Source organism: Schistocerca serialis, chromosome 2, assembly GCF_023864345.2.
Source record: "Schistocerca serialis cubense isolate TAMUIC-IGC-003099 chromosome 2, iqSchSeri2.2, whole genome shotgun sequence".
Lineage (NCBI taxonomy): Eukaryota > Metazoa > Arthropoda > Insecta > Orthoptera > Acrididae > Schistocerca > Schistocerca serialis.
Genome location: NC_064639.1, coordinates 900,388,225 through 900,411,996, shown reverse-complemented (window position 1 = coordinate 900,411,996; position 23,772 = coordinate 900,388,225). Strand labels below are relative to the sequence as shown.

Genomic DNA, 23,772 nt, shown 5'->3' with positions numbered 1-23,772 from the left:
TAGAACGTATTATAAGTTCATACATTATGACATTCCAAGAGGAAAAGAGGCTTATCATGAAGGAACAGGGTGGACCAGAAATACCACTCATGTGAATCACATCTTGCTTTATTCATACAGTATATCTTGCAAATGGTAGATACAGGTGAATGGGTAAATCCCATTTTCCTACATTTTCAAAAGTGTTCAACACTGTACCACATCACTGAGTACTATTCAAGAGGTGGTCATACACAGTATTTTCACAGACAGATGTTTCATTTGATGAGTAATTGACTAATAAAACTCATTATGTCATTTTGGGCAGTGAATGCTCACCAGGAATGAAAGTAGCAGCAGGTGTTCCAAAACAAAGCATAACAGGAACTTTAATGTTCTCAGTATACATAAACAACAGTATTACCAGCATATTCAGACTATTTAAGATAATTCTTACTTATTGTTCCATCTCAGTTGCACATTTTTAATTAGATTACATGTTTTGATCATTCAAGATCATCTTCGGATCTAAGAAGTTGCATCAGCAGCCCATCTTGTCTACTCAGAACCACATGTCAGAGTACTCTGACATGTGGAACTGATTAAACAAGATGGGTTGCTGACACAACTACTCAAATCTAAAGATGTTCCAGAATTGTCAAAACATGTAATCTAATTAAAAATCTGCAACCGAGATGGAACAATAAATGAGAATTACCTTAAATATCTACAGAGTTGCTGAAACTCTGAAGCCAATTATGTTGATTATTGTGATTATCAGATTGTTTGCTGATGAAAAAATCATCACTCGACAAGCAAAGGAAATGCAGGGAAACTTCAACAAAATTTCCGCTTATGTAACAAATGGCTTTTAAATGTGGATAAATGCGAGGTAATGTCTATTTTTGAGTCTTCTGACTGGTTTGATGTGGCCAATCATGAATTCCTCTCCTGCACCAATCTATTCATTCCAGAGTAGCATTCACAGCCTACATCTTCAAATAATTTCTTGACTATATTCCAGTCTCTGTCATCCCCTACAGTTTTTGCCCTCTACAGCTCCCTCTAGTACCATGGGGGTCATTCCCTGATGTCTTAACATGTGTCCTCTCATTCTGTCCCTTCTTCTTATCAGTATTTCCCATACGTTCGTTCTTCACTGACTCTACAGAGAACATCCTCATTCCTTATCTTATCAGTCCACTTGATTTTCTACATTCTTCTCTAGCATCACATCTCAAATGCTTCAATTCTCTTCTGTTCAAGTTTACTCACTGCCCATGATTCACTACCGTGGACTACTGTTTTAGATTAGATTAGATTAGATTTACTTTCATTACAACTGATCCATAGTGAGGAGGAATTTTGTGCTCCAAACGTATAGCTACAGAAACTTCTTCCTCAAATTAAGGCCAATGTTTTATACTAGTAGATTCCTCTTGGCTAGGAATTCCCTCTTTTCCTGTGCTAGCCAGTTTTTAATGTCCTCCTTGCTTTATCTGTCAGGATTATTTTGCTGCCTACGTAGCAGAATTTCCTAACCTCTTCCACTTGTGATCATCTGTGTTGTTAGACTGCTCATTCCATTCAACAGATCCTGCAGTTCTTCTTCACTTTCATTGAGGATAGCAAAGTTATCATAAATTCTTATCATTAATACCCTTTGACGCTAAATTTTAATCCCACTCTTGAACTTTTCTTTTATTTCTGTCATTGCTTCTTCGTTGTGTAGGTTGAACTGTAGGGGTTAAATATTGCATCCCATTCTTACATATTCTTCATCTATCTACCAATCTTATTGTTCCCTCTTGGTTCTTGTACATTTTGTGTTATCGTCCATCTTTCACTGGAGCTTACTCATATTTTTCTCAGAATTTCAAGCATCTTGCACCATTTCACATAGTCAAACGCTATTTCTAGATTGACATATCCTATGAGTGTATCTGGATTTTTCTTCAGTCTTGCTTCTGTCATCAAGCCAGACCATCTTTCTGGTGCCTTTATCTTTCCTGAAGTCAAGCTGATTGCCATCTAATAAATCCTGAATTTATTTTCCATTCTTTTATATATCATTCTTGTCAGCAGCTTGGATGCATGAATATTAAGTTGATAGTGCAACACTTTTTGTACCTATTTGATGGCACTATCTTTGGAATTGTTTAAAAAAATTATTTAATTGGGTAGATAAAAAATCTACTCACCAAGCGCACATACATAAAAGAATGTTGTAATTGGCAAGCTTTTAGAGATACTGGCTCCATCTTCATACAGAAGGATTGAAGGGAAAACAAGAAGGGTGAAGGAAAAGGACTGGAGAGGTCTAGGAAAAGGGGTGGATTTTGCGAAAGTCACCCAGAACTGTGGGTCAGGGGAGACTCACCATAGAGGATGAAAAGGAACGACATATGGTTGAGGACTGCATCGGACGAGATTTGAAAAGCTGACAGGTTTTCAAATCTCGTCCAACCTTGTCGGGTTAATTTAGATACTGTATATTCAAAGAAAACTGTGTGACCATTATGCTGCCACAGTCACATATCTTGCATAGGGATAGTAAGGTAAGAGGAATTAGTGTGTGTACAAAAGCTTATAGATAATCATTTTTCCCCTCATTCAATGCGCTACTGAAGTAGGACACAAGAATCACTAATATTGGTATGAAGCAGCCTCTGCCATACAGTGTACAGTGGCTTGTGGAGTATAAAGCATGTCACTTAAACCTTGTACCACAAATATTTTGTGAATGCAAGGTGCATAGATATGTAAGTTTCACATATTGGAATGGTAGCCAGGAGCCCAACTTTGCAGCCCACACAAAAGAGTAGTATCAGTTTTGAATATGTGTTTATCTACATAAGATACAAATATTTCAACGGAACAATGCCTATTGACAGCACCACAATCAAAGTAGAGTAAATTAGACTGCCAATGGTGTTTGTTGCAGGTGTCTACTGCAAGCTGTTTAGGAGATATCACAGTTTGAAATTTGTAAACACTGGCAGTTGTTTGTTCCATGTGGTAGTACATGTGAATTAGACATGGGTTCTTATTGTTGCAGAAGAACTTGAGTAGCACCGTGGTGTAGTGGTTATGATACTAAACTGTTGCATGGAGGGACGTTGAGTTAAAACTCACCTGAACTGTAAAATTTTAATTTCTTTATTTGGTTCGAGTACATTCTAGAATTATCCATAAATGACAAGAATCATTGTACTGGTATGTTCTGTAGCTGTATATATATACTGTATGTGTTCTGGCCAGAGGCAGTTCACTCCATGCTCTTGTATGTGCAAGTGCTGAATAAACCTTCATTAAGTGAAGTTAGTGTTCATCATTCATCTAATTACTCCTTCTTCTATGTGACATTATTCTGGTGGAGACACTGGGTGTTGGAAATTGTGATAGCACACACTATCGACGACCAGTGACACCCATCAGGCCAGGACAGAGCCATCATTTATGTGGTGAGAAACCTGACTTCGAGCCATATTCAACAGATCGCAGAAAGAAGAAGAAGAGGATGTTACAATGACAGCAACTGTGGGCCACCACATGAGACATCCTTCTGGGTTCTCTGGTGACGATGGCCAAGATCCAAACAAGTGGCTGAAGGTATATGAGTGTATAACCAAATTTAACAAATGGGATGACACCGTGTGTTTGGCTAACGTATTTTTCTACTTGGAAGGCACTGCCAAGCAATGGTATGAAAACAATGAAGAGAAGCTCACAAACTGGGAAGTATTCCAGGCAGAACTGCGCAAATATTTCGCCAACACACAACAAAAGAAGTGCAAGGCTGAAGATAAATTAAAGTACAGGTCACAGCATCCAGGAGAAATTACAGCATCCTACATTCAAAATGTCTTGGAGCTGTGTAAAATAGTGGATCCTAGAATGAAGGAGGTAAACAAGGTTGCACATCTCATGAAGAGTGTTTCTGAGGACATGTATCAAGACCTACTCTTTAAGGAGGCTTCAACAGCATAAAATGGTGCCAGTATATTGAGACAATGAATCAAAAAAGAATTACAAGCAAGAAGTTTGAACGGCTTCCAAATGTCATATCAATGTCTGTGATGGAGGAAGCAACTGATTTCACAAGTGTTCTTCGTCGGATAGTGAGAGAGGAAGTTCAGAATGCACTTGGATTGCACGGCGAGCAAAAAACTGAGACGCTTCAAGAAGTCACAAGGGAGGAAGTGGAACAGACATTGAACCCAATCTCTCGTCCTTTATTTCCCTTTAAAACAGAGAAAAAGTCAAGACCCAGGCAGAGTTACATTCCTAGAATGCCGCATGAGGGACCTGTTTGGGCACCAAGGAAGACTGACATCTGGAGGACTCAGGATAACCAGCCAGTATGTTTCCACTGTGGACGGCTAGGACATGTGGTGTGCTATTGCCAAGAAAGGTAGCGGATATCTGATGACCCCCATGCCAGAAGACAGCAGACTGATCTTAGACGATGAAAATGAGCAAGAAGATGTGGGTGTAGGATGATGTAGGTCACCAACGCCACAAGCTAGCCACTGGAGAGGATGCTCCCCAACATGCTGATCAAGGTCTCCATCGCTGTTTAGAAGCTCCAGCCAATCACTTAGCTGCCAAAACATGGAAAACTAAAGGGTGCGACCTTCCTTGTAGATGAGGCCGCCGAAGAGAAAAATCCTTCGCCGTTGATCACTACAAAAATGATAGGAAACTACGTCAATATTCTCATGGATGGCCAACCATTCCAAGCTCTTGTGGACTCTGGAGCATCATATTCAGTCATTTCGGAGAAGTACTGTCACCAGTTATAGAAAACTGTATTCGTCGACAACAAAACATCTCTACTGAAGGTGGCTAAAGGGAAATATGTAGAACCTACAGGAGGATGTACCATTCGCATGGATATAAATGGATATATGCAGCCCTTAGAATTCATTGTCTTACAAGAGTGTAGTCATGATGTCATTCTCGGATGGAACTTTTTGAAAGCTTCTCAGGCAATTATAGATTGTGGTTGCTTGAAGATTATGCTAAACGAGGTGCATCCAAGTGTGTGGAGACTATGTGTGCTGGATGAAGCGATCATTCCTGCAGTCAGCGCTAGAAAGGTAACTGCCACGTGTTTTGCCATGCATCAACCCATGGAATGTAACAGAAGCGTACCACTGAAGAATAACTTGGTCATCCCAGCCTCTATCATCTCATTTAAGAATGGATTCAGTGAATTGTGGATAGTTAACTGTCGCCGAGAACCACAGATCCTTCCAAGACGCATGTGCGTAGCAAACGCTGAGTCGTTAATTGAAGAACAGCTGAGCGTCATAGAAACCTCCCATGCCGCGTCTGTGGGTGAAATCAGCACTACCACTATGAGACAAGATCTTCTAGCTCAACTGTCACCAGATCTCACTAAGGAACAACAGAAGAAGCTACTTGCTATTCTTCAAGAGTTCTCTTAATGCTTCAACTCACAGGTGAAGAGCAAATTAGACAAATCGATGGTGAAGCACCAGATTACCACTGGAGACCATCAACCAATAAGCCAAAGAGCATACCGTGTGTCAGCATAGAGAAAATGATGAATAATGACATCATTCAGCCTTCGCAGAGCCCATGGTCATCACCTGTGGTCCTCATCAGGAAGAAGGGTGGCAGTTGGTGCTTTTGTGTTGATTACAGGAAGCTTAATAAGATAACTAAAAAGGACATTTACCCCCTCCACGAATTGACGATACACTAGATTTTCTGAAGGGGGCTAAGTTTTTCTCAACCACAGACATGTACTCAGGATACTGGCAAATCAAAGTAGATGAGGCTGATTGTGAGAAAACTGCAGGGCCTGTATGAGTTTAAGGTAATGCCGTTTGGTTTGTGTAATGCACCTGCAACTTTTGAACGGATGATGGATAATCTTCTAAGTCACCTGAGGTGGATGATGTGTCTTTGTTATTTAGATGACATTATAGTGTTCTCAGAGACATTTGATGAACACATAAAAAGACTGAGGGCTGTTCTTAAATGTCTCCAACAAGGCGGACTGAAACTTAATCCAAGAAAGTGTCTCTTTGGAGCAAAATAAATCAAAATACTTGGACACGTTGTGTCAAATGATGGCGTGTGGCCAGACCCAGAAAAGGTGAAATATATAATGGAATTTCCTATTCCTAAAAGTATTAGAGATGTGACAAGCTTCCTCGGATTATGTTCTTATTACCATCGTTTTATCAAAGACTTTTGTATCAAAGCCAGGCCACTCCAAGAGTTGTTAAAAGCTGATGCTAAATTTATCTGGGGTGGTGCACAACAAGATTCTTTCGATGTGCTGTGAAAAGCTCTGATGACTGACCATGTAATTGGTCTGTATGATGAGAGAGCACTTACATAACTACACACAGATGCCAGCGGGTATGGGATCGGTGCTGTTCTGGCACAAATTTCGGATGGAAAAGAGAAGGTTATGGCCTATGCTTCTATGACACTTACAAAAGCCAAGAGAAACTACTCAATTATAGAAAGAGCATGTCTTGCTGTGATCTGGACCATGTGCAAATTTTGGCAGTATCTATATGGAAGGCCATTCACAGTTGTTACAGACCATCACTCACTTTGTTGGTTGACAGGTCTTAAGGACCCAACAGGACGACTCACCAGGTGGCCACTACATCTTCAAGAATATGACATTACAATAGTGTACAAAAGTGGAAGAAAACACCAAGATGCCTACTGTCTCTTAAGAAACCCTGTGCTAGACCATCAAGACTTTGATGAAGATAGTGACTGTCTCACTGCACTCCAGGATTGGCTACCAGTGATACATAAACACATGCGCTTAGATGTTCTACAGAAATTCCATGACAGACATGAGGCCGCACTTTTAGGATTTATTAAGACATATGATAGAATCCGCAAGAGATTTTTCTGGCCAGGTTTATTTAGGAGTGTGTGTACCTACATGTAGCACTGTTGAGAGTGCCAGAAGAGAAAGGCAGTTCCTCAGAAACTACCTGACCGACTCCTACCAATTCCACCAGCCAAAACGCCTTTCCAGCTGCTGGGATTGACCACCTCGGACAATTTCCATCTGCTAATGGCAACTGATGGACTATTGTTTGCACTAATTATCTGACACGCTATGCCATTACAAAAGCCATGAAAACAGCTGAAGCATCTGAGGTAGCCAAATTCATTGTGAAAGAATTGTATTGAAACATGGTGCCCCACGGTCGTTAATTACGGGTCGAGGGAAAGTTTTTCAATCGAATCTTGTGACAGAGATAAACCGTCAGTGCAACATTAATCATCACATGACAACAGCCTACCATCCACAAACCAACAGGCTTACTGAACTCCTTAATAAGACCTTGGCTGACATACTATCAATGTTCATCAATGTTGAGCAGAGCAACTGGGATGAGGTGCTAACTTTTGTGACGTTTGCCTACAACACCGCCAAACAAGAGACCACAGGATTTGTGCCATTTTTCCTGGTGCATGGGTATGAGGCAACTATGCCGATGGACACTGTGCTTCCATTACATCCTAATGACATGGATGACAGCTACATTGGCCAGGTGTTAACCAGAGCTGAGGAAGCTCGGTAGTTAGCTCGACTCCGTACGCTGCAGGCTCAAGAAAACGATTGCCAAAAGTATGACGTGAGCCACCGCCCTGTTGTCTACCAGCCTTGTGACCTCGTCTGGATCTTCACTCCTGTTCAGAAGGTTGGTCTCTCTGAGAATCTCCTCAGGCACTGCTTTGGACCTTATAAGATTGTAAGACAATTGTCTGATGTTGCTTATGAAGTTGAAGATTTCGACCCCGACACAAGACAACAAAAGATCAGAGATACGGTCCACATCCTTTGAATGAAGCCCTATAAGGATCCTGCCACCTAGGGTAAATTCAAAGCTCCAGCAACAGGCAACAAGCAGAAATGTGACAAAGAGTGTAGTGGCAAAAGAAGTTCTAAGAAGATCACCGCCAGAGCGAGAATCAGTCATCAGGAGTCTGAGTATGCAGAACCGATGACTCATTCCCAGACTAGGAGGACATAATACCGAGATGCTGTTCTCTTAAGGAGGTAGCAATGTCGCAGAAGATGCTGAGTGGCACCATGGTGCAGTGGTTGTGATACTAAAATGTTGCATGGAAGGACACGAGTTCAAAACTCACCTGGACTGTACAACTTTAATTTCTATATTTGGTTTGAGTACATTCTAGAAGTATCCACAAATGTCAAGAATCATTGTACTGGAATGTTCTGTAGCTGTATGTATACTGTATGTGTTCTGGCTGGAAGCAGTTTGCTCTACGCTCTTGTATGTGCAAGTGCTGAATAAACCTTCATTAAGTGAAGTTAATGTTCATCATTCATCTAATTACACCTTCTTCTACATGACAATATATAAAGCCCTATACAGATGTTAATACATCTCTGGAGGCATCATGTAGTTAAATGGGACATTACCTAGGACAAATGAAAGACAAACAAAGATGAAAAACAATACATCTTTGGGGTCTGACAAGTAAAGAACCAATGTGCCCTCGAGGTCTGTGCTCAGAATGATCACCACCAGTGTCAATACAAGCTTGCAATCTGCCAAGCAACAACTGCTGCACACATTGTACCATTTCAGTGGAAATTGCAGCGTAGGCAGCAGTAATATGCCGTTTCCATATCATGTGATGTTGTTGGTATGTGCTTGTAGACAATGTCGCTCAGCTTCCCCACAGAAAAAAACTATAGTGATGTCAGATTTTGGGAACAGGCCAGCCAAAGTACAGGTCCTTTTCTTGTAATCCATTGATTTGTAAATAATCCCTAAAGATACACAATTGTAATTCATCCACTACAGGCCAAACAGCTATCATGTTGATACCACAGGTTTCTCCTAGTCTGAAGGGGAACGTTGTCTGACATCTGTGGAAGATGGTGTGTTAAGAGGTTTATTTACTTGTGTGAATTCAGTGTTCCCTTTATGAACAATGAACCTGTGAGGTGATGGTGTACTATTCCACACCATACATTTAAATTCCATGTTTGCTGACATTCCTCCTGATGAAGCCAACGGGAATTGTCAACAGAGCAGTAGTGCATGTTTCTGAGATTTACTTGACCATGATTAGTAAATGTTGCTTTATCTGTAAAGAAGATACATGACACATCTGGAGTATCATGTCTTCATACCCATGTACAATAGTTTACAAGATTTGCAAAATCATTTCCATGCAGCACTTGCTGGAGAGAGATGTGATAGAGATGGTAACTATGTTGATGGAGAATTCATAGTACACTTCCATGACTCATACTGCTTCGTCACGTGATTGCACGAGAACTAGTTTGCAGATCTATTGCTACATCACCTAGAACATTATAAATTTCACCCTCCTCTCCGGGAACACTTTTTAGTCTGTTATTTAGTTCAGGCATTACACTACCACTTTTATGTAATTGTCTGAAGAGTTTCACAAATTGTTGCTGTGATGTGACTGTAGGCTATGCTATGCTATGATGGTTGACATCTATTGGGATATCTTTAGGCATATGTGGTATACAATGAAAATGCATTCTTGCTACATTCATCATAAACCATGAGAATGTCTTCTTTTTCTGTGCTGGGAAATACCATCTTCCAAGCATATCTTACTGTGTCCATTATCACACTATAACTGGCAGGACCAACACAGTGAAACTGTAGTGCAAACACAACACAATGTAAACAAACATAACATCATCACCTAGCATCTAAGTGATATAATGGAACAAACAGCTGTCAGTGTTTACAATAGTCAGTGTTCACACTATAACTCGTAAATTACTTGCACTAGCTTCCTGCAGTGAACACCATTGACATTTTCATTTACGCTACTTTTAGGATTTTGCTCTCAATATGTGTTGTTCAATTAAATAATGTCTAACTGTTGTAAATAACTTCACTTTTGCAAACAGCTCAAACCTATGTATTGGCTGCAAATATGTGCCATTGCCTACAATTCAGTTCTGTGAAAACTGCATATCGATTGTGCCTTCCATGTCCAAAATATCTGCGGTGGAAGTGTTAATTGATTCGCCCTGTACATGTAGATGTACCAGGACTCACATGATAACAGATAGCATGGTGACAAATGGAAGTATATAATAATTTTTGTGTGATGTTGATAATACGGCAGTGAGAAATTAAGCTAACTGTATATGAAACAAAGTGTTTATTTCAAATAAAAATCAGCATTACACAGGAAAAAATTTTATGCAGCAATGGACCAAAGTACAAAAAAAGTTTTTCTTCCACTGATAATGATGATGATGATGATGACAATGATGATGATGGCATACCATCTACATTTACTTTTGCTATGTCTTTATGCATTGCAACTATGAGTTACAAATGCAATTTTTGCCATTATCATTCTTTATTTTAATGGCTGAAAATTGTTTTTCTTTCTGTTGATTCTTACATCAATGTTTAAATGTATATAATATCCATATGAATTTTTCATTCTACATTATATGTACACAATTCATCTTGATTTCCCATAAATCACAAAATTGTATTCATTTGTTTCACAGGTGTTGTGCATCATGATGATCTGATTTACTTATTTTACATATCAGTATTGTTTCCATCTTTCACCAAGGCTGATCCAGAATATCCAACAGTTAAAAAAATGACTAAAATGTGGTCTAATTTTGTTAAGAATGGGTAAGCAAAGATGATGATGATATTGCTATTACTATTACTATTGTTATTGTTATTGTTATTCTTATTACAAATATTATTAAAATCTGAGTATATAATTTTTTGACACTTTTCCAATTTCTGAAGATTCTAATGTGTGTTTTGATTTACATTTGTTGAGCAAGGTGCATTTAGTTACAAGTAAACAATCAATAGATCACTGTAGCAATTTACACGGTCAAACGTGTATTTATTGTGATGTTTGAGGTCTTCCTGATGAGATTGAGAGAAGGTATTTTTTCTTCATCCAACTGCTTCAGTAATTCAGATTCTGTGCACAATATTTCAACAATTTACCGAGTCACCTACATGAGGCTTTGTTGGAAATGATGTACCTTCTGTCTATATTTAAACCATTCTAAAGTACACATGATGTAAAACACCCAAGCCATTTCTCCTAGAGATGGTTGCTAATCCAGCTGGACAACTAAAACATAGCTTCTACAGAGTTATTTTTTGATTATTTATCAACACTTTATTTCTTCAGTGCTCATCAGATACTCAGTGCTATTATACAATCAAATAAAATACAAGCAGGAAATTAGAAATCACAAACAAAATAATGCAAAATGATTATGGAGTTGTAACCCAGAAACCTCACTGTTTGTGTCTTTCATTCATATGTATGTTATTGTACCAAAGATTGACAGAAAAACCAATTACTCACAAACAACCTGATATGTAGACCAATATTTCATGCAGCTTATGACCAACATTCTTTTATTTAAGAAATCATTTAGAATTAAAGAATGCAACTTATTGTCAAGATAGGCAGTAAATTCCACCAGAGATGAGAGATACTTGTGACTCTTGAACCAGTCACTAACTCCATCCGTTATGTTTGCACTGGAGTAGAATCCTGCATCTTTAAGTTGTTCAGTAGCCTGAAAGTACTGAAGTCATGGGCTGAACAAATCAGTGCTGCATTCAGGATGTTAATGGTCCCCAGTCCCATTTTCTAACACTTTATCAACAATACTAGTGACACGGGGTTATGCATTATAAAAGGGAAACATGACTCTATAATATTATGAAAAGGATACATTGCTACTCAGTGTTAAGATAGTTGCAGACAGGCACAACAAAGAGACTGTTGCACATTGAGCTTTTGGCCAAAGCCTTCTTCAGAAAGGAAAGGAAATACAAACACATACACACAAGCAAGCACATCTCAGGCACATGAAAGCTATCTCTGGCCAAGCTGGAGGTAGGGGTCAAGTGTGCATGAGGTGTGCCAGCTTGTGTGAATGTGTGTGTATTTTCTTTCCTTTCTGAAGAAGGCTTTGGCTGAACTCGCAATGTGTAACAGTCTTTTCATTGTACCGTACCTGTCTGCAACTCAATGTATCATCTTGATGGTGAGAAGCAATCAGTACTTTTCATAATTTTGTTGAGAAACATGACTCTTGCAGATGATATTCTAATCTCCTCATTTTTAATATTCTGATTTTGAAGATCATATGTGTTACACAGTATTTCTGGGCATTGACTGTGATGTTGTTCATTTGCTCCACCAGCAAATCCACTACTACCAATAAATTACATCAGCAGTTTAGTTCACAAACAATTTAGTCTAAAATGAGCCACCATTCTGTAGTTTATGGCCATGTGCCTATATTCCTCAGCTGTAAATTATTGTATTTGAGGATACACTGGTTTTGCCAGAGCAGGCTTGACACTACACCAGTCACACTCACTGTTCTAAGGATAGAAAGAAAATTCAGAATTAATGTCCTATCGATGAAAAGGGCATCATAGGTTTGTCACAATCTCAAATTATGGACAGATGAGGAAGGAAACTGGCCATGCACTTTTCAAAGAACCTGTGCCATAATTTGCCTTAAGCATAGGGAAGATGCAGAAAACCTGCTAAAATCAATGGGAAGGAATTTAAACCCTGGTCTTCCAGAATGTGAGTTCAGTGTCTAAACCTGTGTGACATTTCACCAATCTCCTCATGTTACCATATTGTACAAAAAAGATAGACAGAAGTATTCCATAAACAATAAAGCTTGGACATGGGTATGCTCATTTAGAACACATCTCATGACATCTATGAAGATGCTTCACTTCAAAACTCCTTAAATACTGGTATGAAAACAAACTTCATGGCTTTTAATTCCCTGTGGTTGTTATGAATAAATTTTATGAGCACTACAATAAACTTAGTGATTTAGAAAAATGGATTGAAAACATTCTCGACTGCAATAAAATATTTACTTCCAGTGGTTACTCATTTCAGTAAGAATGTGACTGTCAACAGACCATTATACTATGATAGTAGGTGGTGGCAGTAAATAAAGCTGGTATTATGACTCCTTGAAAGTCAGCTGCTGACCTTCATGGAGTCATAACACCTACTCCATTCACTGCCACTGACTACCATCGATATATAAATGGTCTGAAGAGGCTCATATTCTGACCAAAACTGGTAACCATTGGAAATAAATGTTTTACTGCTTTCAAGACCATTTTCAATCCATTTTTAAAGTACTTTTAGCCAGACCACTGTTTTTCCATGAGAAATGTACTCAAAAATTTAAAAAAATTGAGTGAGGCTTTATGTGCCCATGAGAACACCTTTCACCCATTTTTGTCTTTTGCAAGGGCAAAAGTATTATATTTCTCATGCATATAAGTCTTGCACATCCTGGAGCACTTAATTTCTTCCTACACCATACTGCTATATTCATGTTTGCCATGTTACACATGGAGCTATGCCAATGAGTACATTTTTCCAATATCAAAGCTTACTAAACTGAAAACTTGCATAACATTTCTGTTGCTATACCACATTCAAATGGCTAGTCATTTCCGGTAGCCATGGGATGAGTCTTCATCTAATGCTGTGTCATAATATGTCAAGTGTTGTCATGCATGAAAAGTTCCTACCAATAGACATACTTTAGGATGACAGTCAACATACTCCTCTTATGACACAATCTTCAGCAAAGATTCATTGCCTTGTCCACTGGAAATCGAAGCTTGTGACTTTCTTTATCCCAGCAGTCAGTTGGTCAGCCTTGTGTCTTCACCTGTCTCTGGAACTCCACTCTGCTACTGCCGTTGTCCACCTTCCATCATTTCTTTGTGTGATATGTCTTGCCCATTTCCATTTTAGAGCCTTTACCCTTTCCACAACATTCTGATGTCTTCTTATTGCTCTTAAGTCTTCACTTCCTTTCTGATCTTTTTTCTTAGTGATATCTAGGAGAGACCTCTCCATAAGCTCACTGGACAAAAAGCCAGTCACCTCTGGAAAAACCATTACAAGCATCATTTAATACCAAGTAATTCCACCTTCGGACTTCATAGCCACCTGGATTCAGTTAGAAAGAGAGTCCACAATGCTATCCAGGTATGCCACATCCATGTTAAGCCACTTGCTGAGAGTTTGATGGTGCAATTCTGCCATATTGCGGGAATTCTGATGTTGCCATTTTACCCACTGTTCCAACATGCCCAATATATTTTATATGGTGTTTAACTCAGGTGATTTTGCAGGCCAGTAGAAATGTAATAGGGTGGAAGGTGATCAGAAAATCAGTCACATAATCTACCAGCTGAATGAACTTTACTACTGTAATCTTTATGTGCCTGTGGGAGCAATGGCCTCTTGCAAGGTGACCGACTCTTAAATCTTCATTGTGTGCAGTTCCCAACACAATGTCCTCTCACTCACAGTTGGGGATGGATGTTCATTCACTGCCTGCAGCAATTCCTGTTGGGTTAGGAAGCAATTTTTTTTCTGATCACCGTTCTGATATCTTGTTCATGGCTACATATGGTATACCACTATATTTGTAAACATGTTGAACAGTCAGCCTGAACACACCAACAAATCCAGAAATTTCACACACCATATGGCCATGGCCATGGACATGGCCATGACCCATTTTTCCACTGTGTTCTGTCCATACATTTATCCACATTTATGTACAATGTCCACTTGAAACATAAATGGCTCACTGATCACTACTGCCCTATGCTCACATAGAGGAAGTCTGTGCGTGCCCACAGGGGTGATTAATTTTTTGTCTGGTGAGCTTAGCTTTCTGGGCCACTCAGCATTTTCTTTTCAAAAGATTTACTAGTCCCCTGCCTTACATCCATCTCCACTCTATCTCAGGACCTTAATTTTCACTCATCTTACACCCACAGCCTCTTCTCCCCATCTTCCACTCCTCTGTTTTGACTCCCTCTCCCAATACATCCCTCCACACTATCGTCACTGTGCACTGCAAGAATTCACCAGTGCTGGTGGCCATATGTTGTATTCCTATCCTTCCTATTCTGAACATCTCCTGCCTCCCTCTGTCAGCTAACCATTGAGAGAGAGAGAGCGAGAGCGAGAGCGAGAGAGAGAGAGAGAGAGAGACAGAGAGAGAGAGAGAGAGAGAGAGAGAGAGAGAGAGAGAGAGAGAGAGAGAGTATGTAATTTACAGGACACAGTGTGTGTGTATGAATGAATGAATGAGTCATCATCAGATGTATAAACAAAACTAGGCATGTCCCAATGAAGGTCTTGGGCCCTTGCTATTCATATTGTGTATGAATGAATGAAGGAATAAGTCAACAAATGAATCATCAGCAAATGTAGAAGTAATATCATGCATGACGAGACATTTGCTGTTCAAATCATATATTAATGCTCTTGTGGATGATATTAATAGAAGCCTTGACTTGATACAGATGATGCAGTTATCTACAATGAAGTACTATCTAACAAAAGCTACAAAGATATCCTGTCAGATCTTGATAAAATATCAAAATGGTGCAAATGTTCAAATCTAAATTAGCTCTTTACAGAATCCAAGAACATTGAATATTATTGCAATATCAGTCAGTAACAAATGGAAACTATCACTTCATACAAATATCTGGATGTAAAAATGTCTGGGTATATGAAATACACACATAGTCTCAATTTGAGATAAAATAAGTGGTAAACTTCAATTTATTTGGGAAAATACAGTCAGTTTATGACTAAGACTGCTTACACAGTTTTAAAATTTTGCTGAAGTGTGTGGGACTAAATAGGACTAACAATGGATCTGAACATATAAAGTGAAGGATGGCATGAAATCATCATAGGTTTGTTTGATTCATGTGAGAATACCACAGAAATTCTGAAAAATTTAAAGTGAAGGATGGCATGAAATCATGACAGGTTTGTTTGATTCAAGTGAGAACACCACAGAAATTCTGAAAATTTTAAACTGGCATATGCCTGAACACACAGACCACGAAAAGAAGGTTAGACTAATTACAGCACACCTAGAGGTATCACACGGTCAACCTCTCCTTGCACCTCATGTGACTGGAATGAAAGGAACCCCCAATATCTTGTACAGGGGGGACAAAATAAAACTGACATGTAGCTGACTCTGGTTACTGACCAGGAGAACTGCCGTCACAAAAAATGTTGGAAATCTTGATTTCAGTGCACCAATCCAGGTTGCTGTCACATTCTGTTTTAACTAGAGATGACATTGCAGAAAAAGTTCCAAGCTTCATCACAAGCTCACTGTATACCCTTGAAAACTGGTTCCAGTTAAATGGGTTGAAAATGACCATTGCAAAAACCCATATTGTACATTTCAAAATTTGTGGAAGTTAAAATACAACATTACAATAAACTTATGGAAGAAGTTGACATGATCAAATTCCTAAGAATAAATGTGGGCAAGAACTTAAGCTGGAACACACATATTTCACTTCCTATCAAATAAACTAAGAAGTTCATATCTAAAAACAAAGATGATGTGACTTACCATACGAAAGCGCTGGCAGGTCGATAGAAACACAAACAGACACATACATACACACAAAATTCTAGCTTTCGCAACCAATGGTTGCTTCGTCAGGAAAGAGGGAAAGACGAAAGGATGTGGGTTTTAAGGGAGAGGGTAGGAGTCATTCCAATCCCGGAAGCGGAAAGACTTACCTTAGGGGCAAAATAGGACAGGTATACACTCACACACACACACACATATCCATCCGCACATACACAGACACAAGCAGACATTTGTACAGGCAAAGAGTTTGGGCAGAGATGTCAGTTGAGGTGGAAGTAAAGAGGCAAAGATGTTGTTGAAAGACAGGTGAGGTAGAGCGGCGGCAACTTGAAATTAGCGGAGGTTGAGGCCTGGCGGATAACGAGAAGAGAGGATATACTCAAGGGCAAGTTCCCATCTCCGGAGTTCTGACAGGTTGGTGTTAGTGGGAAGTATCCAGATAACCCGGACGGTGTAACACTGTGCCAAGATGTGCAGGCCGTGCACCAAGGCATGTTTAGCCACAGGGTGATCCTCATTACCAACAAACACTGTCTGCCTGTGTCCATTCATGCGAATGGACAGTTTGATGCTGGTCATTCCCACATAGAAAGCTTCACAGTGTAGGCAGGTCAGTTGGTAAATCACGTGGGTGCTTTCACACGTGGCTCTGCCTTTGATCGTGTACACCTTCCGGGTTACAGGACTGGAGTAGGTGGTGGTGAAAGGGTGCATTGGACAGGTTTTACACCGGGGGCGGTTACAAGGGTAGGAGCCAGAGGGTAAGGAAGGTGGTTTGGGGATTTCATAGGGATGAACTAAGAGGTTAAGAAGGTTAGGTGGACGGCGGAAAGACACTCTTGGTGGAGTGGGGAGGATTTCATGAAGGATGGATCTCATTTCAGGGCAGGATTTGAGGAAGCCGTATCCCTGCTGGAGAACCACATTCAGAGTCTGATCCAATCCCGGAAAGTATCCTATCACAAGTGGGGCACTTTTGTGGTTCTTCGGTGGGAGGTTCTGGGTTTGATGGGATGAAGAAGTGGCTCTTGTTATTTGTTTCTGTACCAGGTCGGGTGGGTAAATGCGGGATGTGAAAGCTGTTTTCAGGTTGTTGGTGTAATGGTTCAGGGATTCCGGACTGTCGCAGATTCGTTTGCCACGAAGACCTAGGCTGTAGGGAAGAGACCGTTTGATGTGGAATGGGTGGCAGCTGTCATAATGGAGGTACTGTTGCTTGTTGGTGGGTTTGATGTGGACAGACGTGTGAAGCTGGCCATTGGACAGATGGAGGTCAACGTCAAGGAAAGTGGCATGGGATTTGGAGTAGGACCAGGTGAATCTAATGGAACCAAAGGAGTTGAGGTTGGAGAGGAAATTCCGGAGTTCTTCTTTACTGTGAGTCCAGATCATGAAGATGTCATCAATAAATCTGTACCAAACTTTGGGTTGGCAGGCCTGGGTAACCAAGAAGGCTTCCTCTAAGCGACCCATGAATAGGTTGGCGTACGAGGGGGCCATCCTGGTACCCATGGCTGTTCCCTTTCATTGTTGGTATGTCTGGCCTTCAAAAGTGAAGAAGTTGTGGGTCAGGATGAAACTGGCTAAGGTAATGAGGAAAGAGGTTTTAGGTAAGGTGGCAGGTGATCGGCGTGAAAGGAAGCACTCCATCGCAGCGAGGCCCTGGACATGCGGAATATTTGTGTATAAGGAAGTGGCATCAATGGTTACAAGGATGGTTTCCGGGGGTTATAGATCGGGTAAGGATTCCAGGCATTCGAGAAAGTGGTTGGTGTCTTTGATGAAGGATGGGAGACTGCATGTAATGGGTTGAAGGTGTTGATCTACGTAGGCAGAGGTACGTTCTGTGTGGGCTTGGTAACCAGCTGCAATGGGGCGGCCGGGATGATTGGGTTTGTGAATTTTAGGAAGAAGGTAGAAGGTAGAGGTGTGGGGTGTTGGTGGGGTCAGGAGGTTGATGGAGTCAGGGGAAAGGTTTTGTAGGGGGCCTATGGTTCTGAGGATTCCTTGAAGCTCCGCCTGGACATCAGGAATGGGATTACCTTGGCAAACTTTGTATGTGGTGTTGTCTGAAAGCTGACGCAGTCCCTCAGCCACATACTCCCGACGATCAAGTACCACGGTTGTGGAACCCTTGTCCGCCGGAAGAATGACGATGGATTGGTTAGCCTTCAGATCACGGATAGCTTGGGCTTCAGCAGTGGTGATGTTGGGAGTAGGATTAAGGTTTTTTAAGAAGGATTGAGAAGCAAGGCTGGAAGTCAGAAATTCCTGGAAGGTTTGGAGAGGGTGATTTTGAGGAAGAGGAGGTGGGTCCCGCTGTGACGGAGGACGGAACTGTTCCAGGCAGGGTTCAATTTGGATAGTGTCTTGTGGAGTTGGATCATTAGGAGTAGGATTAGGATCATTTTTCTTCGTGGCAAAGTGATATTTCCAGCAGAGAGTACGAGTGTAGGACAGTAAATCTTTGACGAGGGCTGTTTGGTTGAATCTGGGAGTGGGGCTGAAGGTGAGGCCTTTGGATAGGACAGAGGTTTCGAATTGGGAGAGAGGTTTGGAGGAAAGGTTAACTACTGAATTGGGGTGTTGTTTTTCCAGATTGCGTTGATTGGAATTTTGAGGTTTTGGAGGGAGTGGAGCTGGAAGTGGGAGATTGAGTAGATGGGAGAGGCTGGGTTTGTGTGCAATGAGAGGCGGTTGAGGTTTGCTGGAAAGCTTGTGAAGGGTGAGTGAGTTGCCTTTCTGGAGGCGGGAAACCAGGAGATTGGATAATTTTTTTGAGGTGGAGGGTGGCATGCTGTTCTAATTTGCGGTTGGCCTGTAGGAGGATGCTTTGAACAGCCGGCGTGGATGCGGGAGAGGAAAGACTGAGGACTTTTATTAAGGATAGGAGTTGACGGGTGTGTTCATTGGCTGAGTTGATGTGTAGGTGAAGGATTAGGTGGGTGAGGGCAATGGATTGTTCAGTTTGGAACTGGTATAGGGACTGATGGAAAGAAGGGTTGCAGCCAGAGATGGGAACTTTAAGTGTGAGGCCTTTGGGGGTAATGCCAAATGTCAGACAAGCCTGAGAAAATAAAATATGGGAACGTAATCTGGCTAGGGCGAAGGCATGTTTGCGGAGGGAATGTAAATAAAACTTAATGGGGTCGTTGTGAGAGTGACATGGTATTAGAAGGTGGAAAGTGTAACATGAGGCTGAAATGAAAATGAAAAAATATATATATATGGGGAGAGATAAAGGTGAACTAGAAAGCAACTGGAGATCTGGTGTGAAAAAAGGCGAAAAAGTGTTGGTTGTGTTGATCCTGTGGTGAACTTGGGTTGGTAGACAACGATGTGCATAAAGGTTAGGTGGTTGTGTTGCCGCCAAAACACGTTAAAGGGTGGAGAAATTCGGGAAAATTTCGAAAAAACTACGTGTAAATGTATTAAAAGGAGTGGTTTTGTGGTGGCAGATTATGAGAATGAGGCTAACAATTGTCTGACGAAGAAATAATGACGTTAAAACCTGTGGGAAGCGGCTAAAAATGATCAATGATGTGTGAAAAAACGGAAATGGAAATAAAGCGAAAGTTATTAGAACTAGCCAAAATGGTTGTTTAATAGGTGAAAGGAACTGGTTGTGAACTAGAAACGGTGGATTTTATAGCGGCGGTAGTGTTGAAAGCGGAAAAAAAATTTTTGGTTATGGTTTGGAATTAGGTTATGTATTATTACGTATTACGTATTATCGAGTATATATCAGCGGGATAAAATTGTATAGTAAATTACGCTAAAAAGTAGAAGGTGAATACAAAGTGAAACTACTGGCAAAACACAGACAGAGAAAATAAGACGACAGAAAAGATTTCGAAATGCAACAGTGACAATAATAAACGTGATTGTTGGGTTCAAATTAATGATCTGAATGTAATAGGGAAACATTCCACGCGGGAAAAAATTATTTAAAAACAAAGATGATGTGACTTACCATACGAAAGCACTGGCAGGTCGATAGAAACACAAACAGACACATACATACACACAAAATTCTAGCTTTCGCAACCAATGGTTGCTTCGTCAGGAAAGAGGGAAAGACGAAAGGATGTGGGTTTTAAGGGAGAGGGTAAGGAGTCATTCCAATCCCGGGAGCGGAAAGACTTACCTTAGGGGCAAAATAGGACAGGTATACACTCACACACACACACATATCTATCCGCACATACTCAGACACAAGCAGACATTTGTAAAGGCAAAGAGTTTGGGCAGAGATGTCAGTCGAGGCGGAAGTAAAGAAGCAAAGATGTTGTTGAAATACAGGTGAGGTATGAGCAGCGGCAACTTGAAATTAGCAGAGGTTGAGGCCTGGCGGATAACGAGAAGAGAGGATATACTCAAGGGCAAGTTCCCATCTCCGGAGTTCTGACAGGTTGGTGTTAGTGGGAAGTATCCAGATAACCCGGACGGTGTAACACTGTGCCAAGATGTACTGGCCGTGCACCAAGGCATGTTTAGCCACAGGGTGATTCTCATTACCAACAAACACTGTCTGCCTGTGTCCATTCATGCGAATGGACAGTTTGTTGCTGGTCATTCCCACATAGAAAGCTTCACAGTGTAGGCAGGTCAGTTGGTAAATCACGTGGGTGCTTTCACACGTGGCTCTGCCTTTGATCGTGTACACCTTCCGGGTTACAGGACTGGAGTAGGTGGTGGTGGAAGTGGTGGAAGGGTGCATTGGACAGGTTTTACACCGGGGGCGGTTACAATGGTAGGAGCCAGAGGGTAAGGAAGGTGGTTTGGGGATTTCATAGGGATGAACTAAGAGGTTACGAAGGTTAGGTGGACGGCGGAAAGACACTCTTGGTGGAGTGGGGAGGATTTCATGAAGGATGGATCTCATTTCAGGGCAGGATTTGAGGAAGTCGTATCCCTGCTGCAGAACCACATTCAGAGTCTGATCCAGTCCAGGAAAGTATCCTGTCACAAGTGGGGCACTTTTGTGATTCTTCTGTGGGAGGTTTTGGGTTTGAGGGGATGAGGAAGTGGCTCTGGTTATTTGCTTCTGTACCAGGTTGGGAGGGTAGTTGCAGGATGTGAAAGTTGTTTTCAGGTTGTGGGTGTAATGGTTCAGGGATTCCGGACTGTCGCAGATTCGTTTGCCACGAAGACCTAGGCTGTAGGGAAGAGACCGTTTGATGTGGAATGCGTGGCAGCTGTCATAATGGAGGTACTGTTGCTTGTTGGTGGGTTTGATGTGGACGGACGTGTGAAGCTGGCCATTGGACAGATGGAGGTCAACGTCAAGGAAAGTGGCATGGGATTTGGAGTAGGACCAGGTGAATCTAATGGAACCAAAGGAGTTGAGGTTGGAGAGGAAATTCTGGAGTTCTTCTTTACTGTGAGTCCAGATCATGAAAATGTCATCAATAAATCTGTACCAAACTTTGGGTTGGCAGGCCTGGGTAACCAAGAAGGCTTCCTCTAAGTGACCCATGAATAGGTTGGCATACGAGGGGACCATCCTGGTACCCATGGCTGTTCCCTTTAATTGTTGGTATGTCTGGCCTTCAAAAGTGAAGAAGTTGTGGGTCAGGATGAAACTGGCTAAGGTAATGAGGAAAGAGGTTTTAGGTAAGGTGGCAGGTGATCGGCGTGAAAGGAAGCACTCCATCGCAGCGAGGCCCTGGACATGCGGAATATTTGTGTATAAGGAAGTGGCATCAATGGTTACAAGGATGGTTTCCGTGGGTTATAGATTGGGTAAGGATTCCAGGCGTTCGAGAAAGTGGTTGGTGTCTTTGATGAAGGATGGGAGACTGCATGTAATGGGTTGAAGGTGTTGATCTACGTAGGCAGAGATACGTTCTATGCGGGCTTGGTAACCAGCTGCAATGGGGCGTCCGGGATGATTGGGTTTGTGAATTTTAGGAAGAAGGTAGAAGGTAGGGGTGCAGGGTGTCGGTGGGGTCAGGAGGTTGATGGAGTCAGGGGAAAGGTTTTGTAGGGGCCTAAGGTTCTGAGGATTCCTTGAAGCTCTGCCTGGACATCAGGAATGGGATTACCTTGGCAAACTTTGTATGTGGTGTTGTGTGAAAGCTGACGCAGTCCCTCAGCCACATACTTCCGACGATCAAGTACCACGGTCATGGAACCCTTGTCCGCCGGAGGAATGACGATGGATCGGTCAGCCTTCAGATCACGGATAGCTTGGGCTTCAGCAGTGGTGATGTTGGGAGTAGGATTAAGGTTTTTTAAGAAGGATTGAGAAGCAAGGCTGGAAGTCAGAAATTCCTGGAAGGTTTGGAGAGGGTGATTTTGAGGAAGAGGAGGTGGGTCCCGCTGTGACGGAGGACGGAACTGTTCCAGGCAAGGTTCAATTTGGATAGTGTCTTGTGGAGTTGGATCATTAGGAGTAGGATTAGGATCATTTTTCTTCATGGCAAAGTGATATTTCCAGCAGAGAGTATGAGTGTAGGACAGTAAATCTTTGACGAGGGCTGTTTGGCTGAATATGGGAGTGGGGCTGAAGGTGAGGCCTTTGGATAGGACAGAGGTTTACATTTGCAGTGCAATTACTAGCAAATTCTGGTAAATTGGGTACATGGAAAATAACATATCATAGTTACTTGGAATCTGTCATTAGATATCATATAATTTCCTGGGGAAGTTCAAATATTGTATCTTGAATATTGGAGCTGCAGAAGAAAATCATCACATACATGTGTACTGCACATGTATATCATTTTTACCTTGAGTCCTCACATACTAAAAGAATTACAACAGAACACCGAAAACACTATTGCTGCCATCTGTCAAGTAGAGCTGCTATGCAAATCTCAATGTCTAATAAATCAAACACCGCACTGCTTTGAGATCAGTGGTGGCCATTTACAGCATCATCTTTCATGTTTATTGACAGGGTCAATCCTGCATCAGTCTTATTGGAAGTATTTTCTGATAGTTTTATTTTGTCCACTGTTTACAATTAGAGATACCTTCTGATATACACTTCACAGTGCCTTGAAGAGTATGATTGAACATGTGAACAGAAGTATAATGAAAAAGAGACCTGGTATGCAGAATACTGAGTTCCTTATTGTACTTTTTTTAGTTTTTTGTGTGTTGTATACCTTATTCACTGTTATCAGTTGTATCACTACAGATATTTTGTTTTTTATGACCGTTGTCTTTTAATGAGGCTCTCAGTTGGAAGTTTTTACCTTCAAATTATTTTTATCAGATGCAAACAACACCAGATTTTAGTACCTCTGTGAGTCTCG

At 41.2% G+C, this 23,772-nt stretch overlaps 1 protein-coding gene across 1 annotated transcript in view; it reads left to right on the top strand.

Annotated features, from left to right (window-relative positions):
- LOC126458243 (esterase E4-like) overlaps nt 1–23,772 on the top strand; it is a 149,712-nt gene that overhangs the window by 121,351 nt on the left and 4,589 nt on the right. The window contains exon 9 of the mRNA XM_050095142.1: nt 10,541–10,673. Coding sequence (XP_049951099.1) covers nt 10,541–10,673 — 133 coding nt within the window. The remainder of the gene's footprint in view (nt 1–10,540; nt 10,674–23,772) is intronic.